Source organism: Phyllostomus hastatus, unplaced genomic scaffold (genome assembly GCF_019186645.2).
Source record: "Phyllostomus hastatus isolate PE091 unplaced genomic scaffold, TTU_PhHast_1.1 phas_scaffold_129, whole genome shotgun sequence".
Taxonomy (NCBI): Eukaryota; Metazoa; Chordata; class Mammalia; order Chiroptera; family Phyllostomidae; genus Phyllostomus; species Phyllostomus hastatus.
The window spans coordinates 8,686,564-8,696,614 of record NW_025334009.1 but is presented as its reverse complement, the minus strand read 5'-3'; the positions used below and the strand labels follow the sequence as shown (position 1 = coordinate 8,696,614).

The 10,051-nt window shown below is 48.7% G+C and overlaps 1 protein-coding gene across 1 annotated transcript; it reads right to left on the bottom strand.

Moving 5' to 3' along the window:
- Nucleotides 1-2,058: 2,058 nt before the first annotated feature.
- Nucleotides 2,059-9,825, bottom strand: LYZL4 (lysozyme like 4). The gene is made up of 4 exons (XM_045857476.1): nucleotides 9,687-9,825; nucleotides 9,425-9,574; nucleotides 7,894-7,972; nucleotides 2,059-2,128 (listed from the first exon to the last, which is right to left on the bottom strand). Exons 1-4 carry the CDS (start codon nucleotides 9,823-9,825, stop codon nucleotides 2,059-2,061), a joined length of 438 nt encoding a protein of 145 aa, XP_045713432.1.
- Nucleotides 9,826-10,051: the final 226 nt, after the last annotated feature.

Below are 10,051 nucleotides of genomic sequence, written 5' to 3'. Positions count from 1 at the left end.
GTGTGGTTGGGAACTCAAATGTCTTTTTCTGTGTGCAGGGAGGTGGGGGAAGCCACACAAAACCCAATGACCAAGCTGATCAATCATAATGGAACTTGAGTAAAATTCTGCCCCTGAAATTCAAACACACCGCTCTAGCTTCTTTCTGAAAGTGACCGAAACACAAACTAAAACATGGGCTGACCTGCTTTTCTGCAGGACCTGCCTGCCTTCTAGGTGCCCATGATTCACGCATGTCCTTGACTCTGTGTCTAGATGGGAGAGAGTGGCAGAGGGCCGTGTGCCTTGCAGCTTGCCCACGCAAAGGGATGCTGCGCAGCCATTAAAACCAGCGCCGGGACCCCTGCCGCAGACCTGGGAACCTGAAGACCCCGAAACGTTGGCAGAAAAAGGCACACTGCAGAACCACACACACGGTAGCCGTCCCCGTCCGTGAGGAAAAGAACACGCAGCCCCTCCCACTGGTGTCGGGATGGGTGCGCGCAGAAAGACAGACACCCACCATCCTGCGTCGAGGTCCCCCTCTGTGGCTGCGTGATGAGGAAAACTTCTGTTTCCCGGCAGGGGGTGGTGGGTATCTTTAACTTCCTTCTTTATGACTATCTGCACTTTCCAAGTTTTCTTCACCCCACACAGGTTGTTTGTGTAACTTTAAAAGTGTAAAAAAATGAAGAGAGGGACAGCCACACACAGGCACTACAGCATACGCTGTAATGGTTTCTAACAAGCTGACAGCATGAGGGGAGGTTTATAAAACATGGGGCACCCACCAGCGGAATATGAACCGGCACTGAGGTTTCACCCTGAAGAGTCTCTAACGCCGTGGGGAAGCAGAGGCTGTGGACGAGCTCCCCCAGCTCCCTCCGGTCCAGCCCCCCTGCACTGGGCCCAAAGGTCAAGGTATGCGTTGTCTAAACCCCATCACGGCTCGGGTTCCCGCAGGTGCCCGGGGCCCCGGGCAGCAGGGGCTGCTGCTCCCACGTGCGTGTCTCGGGCAGGCGTGTCCTGGGAGCCCAGCAGACACCTGCTGCTCCCTCCTGTGCGGGATCCTGTGAGCCTCTGACCTTTGAAATGAACCCCAAATCAATGTAGGGGGACAATATGTTGCCATATTTCTTCTTTCTAAAAAAGAGGTGCAAAACTCTATTGTGGCATTACGACAACGCTGCTGAAAAAGAAGAAAAACCTGTACGCAGACAAAAGGGCTAACTGGAAGGCCACCAAAGCGTGGTGGACACTCCTTTTCTCATGTTTCTGTATCTTTCACAACCTCTCTACTGTGAGTGTGTGTTCTTGATCACTTTTAAAAGCTTAACTCTTTACAAGAAAGAGCAACTGTCACTGGAGTCCCTCCACAGAAACATAGAGAGACCCTGCCCGATGTGGCTGTGTTGGTTGGAGCGTCATTTGTAACCAAAGGGTGGCGGTTCGATTCCTGGCCAGGGCACATGCCAAAGTCGCAGGTTTGATCCCTGGTCTGGGTGTATGTGGGAGGCAACCAATTGGTGATTGTCTTCTTGTGCTGATCTCTCCCTCACCTTTTCCCTCTTCCTTTCCCTCTCTCTAAAACCAATGAAATAGTGTCCTCAGGTGAGGATTTAAAAACAAGAGGATTCCATGGGCTGCCCCCGTCCACCTGTGTGTCTCTGCGTGGCCACAGGCTGGCCTGGGGGCCTCTCCTCTGCCTTCTTTCTTCCACTGTCTCTTTGCTTCCTTCCCCTAATTCACATTTAGAAACACGTCTTGTTTTCCAGATCTCTTCCTTCCTTCAAATCCTCCATCTGAGACTAAGTAATCATAAATCATAATAATGGTAAATGATGGTAGTCATGGTAACGATCACACTGTAAGCATACAAGTGGAGGTCTTTGGTCCACGTGGAGAAACTAGCTGGTTTATTTCGCATCCTGCATCCCTGACTGGAGTAAACTCTTGTCCTCCTCCATCTGGAGCTGTCCAGCGGTGAGACAAGCAACAGGCCTGAGGAGAGGCAGCACCCGGGAAAGCATCTTTATTCAGAAGATGCAACCGGGAGGGCTGCAAGGGCCACCCCGGCCGCTACAGTTTGCATCCGTCCAACCACCGCGCCAGAGTGTCGGAGTTCTGGCAGTTCAGGGTCCAGGAGGGCCTGCAGCAAGCAAAGCCAGGGAGTCAGAGCTCAGGATCCACAGCCCCCACTGGCCCCTTTACACCCCGGCCTGGCCCCTGCGGTGTTTGGGCACGCCACCCCTGCTGTGGGCGTGCTTCTCCAGGCTCTTGTGCGCCTCGAGTATGTCTCTTGCTGCACCCACCACATCCCAACATGAATGCCGGTGTTCCCTACATCCTCGGGCTCACCCCCACCCTCACCCCCAATGAACACACCTCTTTCCACAAATCCCACCCTGGGAGATGGGGGGGGCAGGACTGTGAACTGCAAAATTCTCCCCACCCCTGCAAGGTCAGTATTGTGACCTTCCCTGATGTTGAGCATTAGTGTTCTGGGGCTGCCCCGGGTCATAGGGTGAGCACTCAGCAGTTCCTAGATCTGAAATGGGAACCCCGGGGCCCTGGGCCGGGGCCTTGTTCACCTCTCCATGCAGCTGCTGCACCCACCACCTTCCGAATCTCCTTGTAGCTCCTCAGCCTGCCCAGGTCAGCTGGACTAAGCTGCTCTAACCTTGCTCCTGGTGCCCTCAAAGTCATCCCCCCTTTCCCAGGCCCTGTGCGAGCACCCAGACCCCAGATCCTCTCATCCCCAGCCTAGAAGCAGCTGTGGGAGGCGCCAGGCCAGCTGCAGGCCACTGGAAGTCTGTTTAGTGAGTTCCATCCCTTAGCCAGGCAGGCCTCCGTGACTCTTCCAGGGCCGCTGGTCCCACAGTTGAAGAGGGGCTCTAGCCCCCGGCCCCTCACAGAGATGGAGCAGCAGGAAAACACGCAGACACACGCATGTTGTATTTTCAGGAACCACAAGGCTGTCCGTGGCCTGGGCAGGTGCTGCAGGGAACCCCTGTGTGGCATGCAGTGTTTGGTCTCCTCCCTTCCCATTGGCCCAGCTCTGCACAGCCGCTGACCTGAGCTTTGGGAAGCCTATGGCTGCTTATTAGCTTAGCAAGAGCTCACTTCACTGGGAAGTCTGAGCAAGTAAGAGGCCTCCATCAGCCTGGCCCGGCACCTCTGTACTTAGTGCTGTATAATAAAGATGATTCCAGCTCATTAGTGCTCACCCCAGAGAGCGGGCCAAGCCTCCAAAGTAATTGGCAAGTCAAGACTATGTGTGAAAGATACATGAAACACTCAGAAGACAGGTAATATTAATAAAGGAACTCCCACTTTAAAACACCGTCTATTAAATCAGCGAGGAAAACAGGTTAATGGGTAAGCAGTGCTGAGAACACAGACTAGCCGTTTGAAACATGGAAAGCTGATCTCTGCCTTACTCCATATACCAAGAATAAATCACAAGGCCAAAAATTTCAGAATAAAACCATCAAACCATGGAGATTCTATTTTGTAATTGAATAACAAAAACTTCATGTAAGATTTATTGTGTGCCAGGCACTGCCTTAATACAGAGGAAAATATAGCTTCATTTCTTTGCCACCTTAGAGTATGAAAAACCTTTCTGACAAGATTTCATAAAAACTCAGAAGCGTCACAAAACGAAGATTGAGGGATCTGATTCTGTGAAAATGTAAAACTCCTGGATGATGAAAATACCATGAACAAAGTCAAAAGACAAATAACAAACCTGAAAAAAACAGTTTACATAGATATTATGGACAAAGGTGTAATAGCCCTAGTTTATAAAGGATGTGTACAAAATCAATAAAAGCAAGAGAAAACATTATCATCCCAATAGAAGAATGGGCGAAGAATATGAATCTACACTTCACAGGAAAATGGCTAATAAAGACCGAAAAGATGCCCAGCTTATTTTGTAATGTAAAGATACAAAGCAAAACAGAATGATATTCGACAATTCACAATTTCCGAAAACCACCCAAGTTTTAACGCTCGAGGCTAATGAGCTGGGGGAACACAGGCCCCTCCCCCAGTGGAGCTGGGGGGCCCACCCTCTCTGAACGCCAATTTAACAATCTGCCTCCAGTGTTTCAATGCACCAAGTGGTCCCGACACATCTACAGAGGATTTCCCTAAGAATACAAGGGGGACCCCCCAATAAGCAGAATATATTTATTAAAAGTTGTGTATTTATTCTTACATGGTAACACTGCAGTCATCTTCCAAGTCCTCTCCATGTGATGCAGTGCACCTATTGAGACTTTTTTCTGCTGCTCTAAACAGTTTCTGAATGTGTAGATTTTGAGGCCTTCTACTGCTTTTGACATCTTTGGTTTCATCTCTTTGTCACACTGGCAAAATGTTTCCCTTTGAGGATTTTTTTTCATTTGGGGCAAAAAAGAAAAGTCACTTGGGGAGAGATCAGGTGACTAGGGAGGGTGGGCACAGGGGTCATGCTATTTTTGGTCAAAAACTGTTGAACACTCAGCACAGAGTGGGTGGGTGGGCTCATGAATCACTCATCATGAAATGGGCAAACTTGTTGAAAATCTTCAAAAAAAATTCACTGAAGGCAAACGAACGCAGCCTCTCACAACAACACCAGCTGGTACACTGATACAGATGGGTTCCTAGAACACTCACCTAGCAGAGGAAGCTTGTACTGCAAGGGACCTGCTCCTGGAAGATAATTCTGATGTATTTGGGTTCCCACTGGTACACTTGGAAGAACATAAAAATTCTAAGAGCAAGATGCTCACATAGACTTGTTTGAAACAGCGGCAGGAAGAAAAATGGAAACAACCTAAATGTTCGTCAACAGGGGACTAGCAGAGGGGGGACTGGCAGACAAGACCCCGCAGCATCTGCACAGCAGGGTACCACGCCGCTGTCACAGGGATGTCACAGACTGCTCGGTGGAGGTTTGCCAGGATGCACAAGCTCTATTAATACATGAGGGAAAAAAAAAGCTGGGTGCACATCAGCATGCCCACTGGAATTCCATGTATATATTTAAAATATCTGTGCATACAATTTTTCTCTGGGTTATGAGACATGGTAACAGTGGTAAGCTTCAAGAGGCTGCTGATAAGAAGGGTTTTTTTATTTTTTAAATATGTATGTGTTATTTTATTTTTAGCAAGAATGAATTAAAAAGTTTTAAAATTCTCTAAAATGCCTTCTGGATCATGTCTCCAAATGCAGCCTTGGTCATTCCAGAAGCATTTAGGGGTCACCTGTTATGTGCCAGGAGTAGAGCTAGAGTCTAGAGATATAGAGACAAGATAAAGACCAAAATCTCAAGCTGAACTTGGCTCCCAAAGAGACAGAAAAGACAAAAAAAAACCCTAAAACAAAAGCCCTGACCTCTGAGATGGACACAGCTCGTGTTGCCCGATTCTGGACAAGGTGAGGTCCTTGTCAATAGCTTACAGGGCCTATGGGTTATGGTAAGGAAACCACTCAGGCTTTGCTAGAGGCAGGAGTCCACCTGTCCACCTGCTCCTCCTCCCCTGGCTGACCCTGCTCAGAAACCCACGTCTGCCCCCCTCAGGAGAACTGGACAGCATCCTGAGGTTGCCTTCTCCATGACCAGAGCACCAATCTTCTATGTAAACCATGCCCATCTCTTTGAAAGCTGAAGTTTGGAAAAGCACAGGTCCAGAATCGAGCACTGTGAAAATGAGAGAGAGAGAGAGAGAGAGAGAGAGACAGAGAGAGAGAGAGAGAGAGAGAGGGAGAGAGAGAGGAAGGAAGAGAGAGAAAGGAAGAGAGAGAGAGAAACATTGATGTGAGAGAGAAACATTGATCAGTTGCTTCCCGTATGTGCCCCAACCAGGGATCGAACCCACAACCTAGGCATGTGCCCTGACCAGGAACAGAACCTGCAACCCTTTGGTGCACAGCAAGACAGTCCAACCAATTGAGCCACCGGCCAGGGCACTTTCCTCATTTTAACAATGGGGATAAGAAAACTCACTGCAGAGGGATCTGTGAGGATTAAATGGTGGTTTTTATGTGATTGCACAAAGCCTACACACGAAAGCAGCCACAAATTGCAGCCATCATTAAAGGATTTCCTCTACTTTGGGATGTCTTCTATTGCAAGATGCATCAATGATTTATTAACAACTTTGGGAAATGACACATCAATTGCAAGACAAACCCTAATTGCAGATATATTAAGATGTAAAATCTGGAAATATGACATTGTTTCTAGATCTACCTGCAGACAACAATGCCCAGAATCAACCAGGAGGTCCATGATGCGATGTGGGCTGGAGGGGAAGGCAACCAAGGCAGGGGAAGGCGGAAACTGGTGGTGACACAGTGTCCACTGGGCAATGCAGACCCACCATGGAGGTGATAGCAGGGCACCCTGAGAACAGGGAGCTTTTATAAACTCCAGACATGCATGTGCAGCAAAATCTCCAAACTGGAAATTGGGCCAAGAGATGTGCACACCAATCTGTGCTGAGATGGACATCCGAGAAGGGGGTCTGACCCAAGCGACAGTGAGCGAAGACGAGAAAAAGTCACACGACCTATTTTGCAAGTACTGAACATGAGTAAATCTGTCCTTATTCAAGGAAGAAGAAAGCTAACATGGGACCTATGGGAAAACATTACAAGAAGAAAGGGGAGAATTACAATGAAATTCAGAAGAATGTTCCTCTGAACATTCAGACAGCATACTGCAGGATCCAGAAGTAAATTTGTTAAAACTGATATCCTCATTAAGATGCAGCCAGACGTGACCTCTGGAGAAAGCCCAAGGGAGAAAAGACATGAAAAAGACAGAAGTTTGAATTTTAAAGGGAAGATGGGTAGACCACCACAGAGTTGCAAAGAAACTGAAATATATTTAATAACCAAATATTCAATACCTACTCATGATTAAAGAAAAAAACTTTTAACAATCTGAAAATGGAGAAGAACCCTCTTAATCTGATTAAGAGTATCTCAGAAAACACCTCAGTCAATGATAAAATATTGAACTTCTACTGTGCGATTGGAAATGAAACAAGAATGCCATTACTACCACTTCTATTCAACATTTACTAGTGATCCTAGCTAATGCAACAAGGCAGGAAAAAGAAAAGTATTGTAGAGCCAAATGTGAAAGGTAAAACAATAAAGCTTTTAGGAATAGGCAAAGATTAGTTTAAAAAAAAACAAAAATAATCATAAAGGGAAAGCAATGATAAATTAGACTACATTAAGACTAAGAACTTGTATTTATCAAGACTCCATTAAGAAGGTAAAAAGGTAACCCACAGAATAAAAGAAGATATTTGCAATACTTGTATCCAACAAAAAAACTCTTATCCAGAATATATAAGTAACTCCTAACAAATTAATAAAAGACAGATAACACAACAGAAGACACCCTAATGGGATATCATAAAATGCAAAACAAGGTAAGACAAAATTGTTATTCACCTTTCAAACAGCCAAGGTTTGTAATTAGTGAGAGTGTAGTAAATAAGCATTTTACTAAACTATAAATATTAGTACAAATTGGTACAAGCTTGCTAGAGAGTCATTCCACAACATGCATCAAGGATCTTTGAAAGTATTCAAAAACCCTTGTGTGAATATATAGGTAAGAAATAATTGGATATACACAGAGATTTATTTCAAGGATGCTCACCCTAACATCCTGTATCACCTTACACAAGATGTGAGCGGGGGAAATGTTCAACATACGGCAGTTTGACTGATAACTATTTCCTCCCTTCTGTGGCCTTGAGGTTGCAGAACTCAATGGCGTTGTCCTGCTTAACTCGGTGAGTAGGATCCCACGGATGTGCAACCAAACTTAACCCAAGATCAAGATGCAATGGATGAAAGTCATTGATACAGAATATTTAAACATGTACCACTTACCATGCTCCCATTCCTTCTTTGCCTTTTACAATTTTCTTGGCACATTCAATTGTCTTGTTTAAATTTGGATTCAGTAAAGCTGTGGGGAAAATACAGCAGAATGACACCACGCCGCCACTTGGCCGCTGAGTCCACGCACGCCGGGAAGGCACAAGGTGCTCCCACTGGAGGGGCTTCCGTGAGATTCCAGGAATCAACCTACCCCTGGCTTTTTCTCAGACACCATCAGGAGGTAGCAGGATGCGACCCTCTTATGCTAAATCTGTTGACTTTTTCTTGCATTTCTTATATTTTCATTAAAAATATATGTGTAGAGTGGAGATTCTATGCTGGGCAACATAAGAAGTAGTGGAGCTGAATGGCCCACGTGGGAAATCCCTGCCCTTGGAGCCTGCTTTCTGGAAGTGGGTAAAGGTCAGAGTCAATTCTAATGCAAAGAATGCCTGGAACAGTGCGGGGTGCCACTTGATGTGGGAGCGTTGAATGAAAGCACCTAATTTAAGACGTGAAGGGTCAGGGAAAAGGATTATTGGGCCAAGTGACATCTGAAGGAGGAGGTAAGGAAGTTCCCCTTTCGACAAAAGGAAAACTGTTCCTGGCAGAGGAGCAGCCCAGGAGGGGCCTTGAGGAACCAGCGTGGCTGTGCGTGCATCCTCCCACCCCCTCCTCGGACGGTGGGAACCAAGGCCTCCCCCCTGCGACAACAGCACTACAACCTCCCCCGCCTCCTGATCTGATCTGACTGCTTTTCCTGATCTGATATCATCCCCTCAGTGCCCCCTAGTTGCCTGTAAAACAGAACTCCAAATCCTTGGCTTAGCCCAACGTTGCCCACGTGACTTTCCAATTCTCCAGCCTTACCTCCTGTGGCTCTTCTCCAAGACCCCACCACTCAAGACATGGCAAAGGGCAAGAGACAAAGACAGTGCTCTCCCTCAGGGTGGATGGCCCACCTCTGACACTCACAGCTTGCAGGACTTATGCATTTCCTCTGGCACTTAGTGGGGTGCTCAGTCCATGCTCATGGGATGAGTTAGTCTTGGGGAACCCCCTCCTCTTGACCACAGGTACTTGGAAGCTCCCTCATAGGGCCCACTCCTGTCTCCTCCCAGGGCCCACTCTGCCCGTCAGACTGGCAGCTCCTGGTCCCCTTGAACAGGAGTGTGGTGCCAAGTGAGGGTCATATCAGGCCCAGCCGCAGCCCTCCACGCTCTCCCTTGAGGCTCAGTGGGCTCTAGCGCCTCCTCCCTGCTTCCTCTCCACAGGGTGACACCTTCTCCTCCCACCTTCTCTGGGTGTCCCTCACTCCATGCCAGGCCACCTGCCATGCCAGGCTCACAGCCACCCTCTTGGCTTGTGAACCTGGCATTGCAGCACTGCCCCTGAGGGCCCCACCTTGGGTTTGGCCCAGCAGGGCCCCCTGCCAAGCCCTGCCCCTCCCTGCTCCGAACTTGTCAACTCCGGCCATCGGGAAGGCAGACCTCTTGAGTGCGACGCCGTGGCCCCTGTGGAGCTAAAGGAGAGGACCTACCAGAGCAGGACACGTGGCACAGGTTCTTCCCCTTGTCGCACCAGTCAGGGTTGCGAATCTGAAAGAGGCCAAAGCCCGTGTAGGACTCCCGCAAGTTCTCGTAGACCGCCACGGGGTTGAACTTGCTCTCAAAGTAAGCCAGGCACACCCCTAAGACAGAACAGGAGGAGAGTGTGGCTCAGAGGGATGCAGGAGTGGGGGTGCCTGGGCAAGGGGAAGGGGGTGGGGGTGAGGAGGGGGCACTGAGCGGGGGCCTACTCACAGTTTTCAAGGCTGTAGCCCTCGAAGTCACTCAGGCCTCCCTCGTGGAGCTTCTGGGCCACCACACAGCGTCCCAAGACCGCAGCGCCACTGGGGACCACAAGGCAGCTGATGAGGGAGAGCAAGGCCGATGCCTCCATCTCCTCCAGGCGCAGCGGCCAGGTGAGCGGGCAGAGTCACAGATGACGTCTACCAAGGTCCCACGGACACTGGTTCCTCCGAAGGAAATGACGGGCACTGTGGGGGTGGGGTGCACAGCTCGGCGTGTTCAGAAAAGTGGGCGTCCTGCCCGGCTTAACCATGACCTATTAATTCTCTGTGGCCAGTGACTGTCAACCGGGATAGCTGCCCCCCCCTCTTTTTAAG

Excerpts from the sequence above, each read along its gene's own strand:
- LYZL4 (XM_045857476.1), bottom strand. The coding sequence starts at position 9,825 with ATGGAGGCATCGGCCTTGCTCTCCCTCATCAGCTGCCTTGTGGTCCCC. Across the intron at positions 9,575-9,686 it reads GGGCTACAGCCTTGAAAACT|GGGTGTGCCTGGCTTACTTT; the intron begins GTGAGTAGGCCC and ends GTTCTGTCTTAG. Across the intron at positions 7,973-9,424 it reads GTGCCACGTGTCCTGCTCTG|CTTTACTGAATCCAAATTTA; the intron begins GTAGGTCCTCTC and ends TTTTCCCCACAG.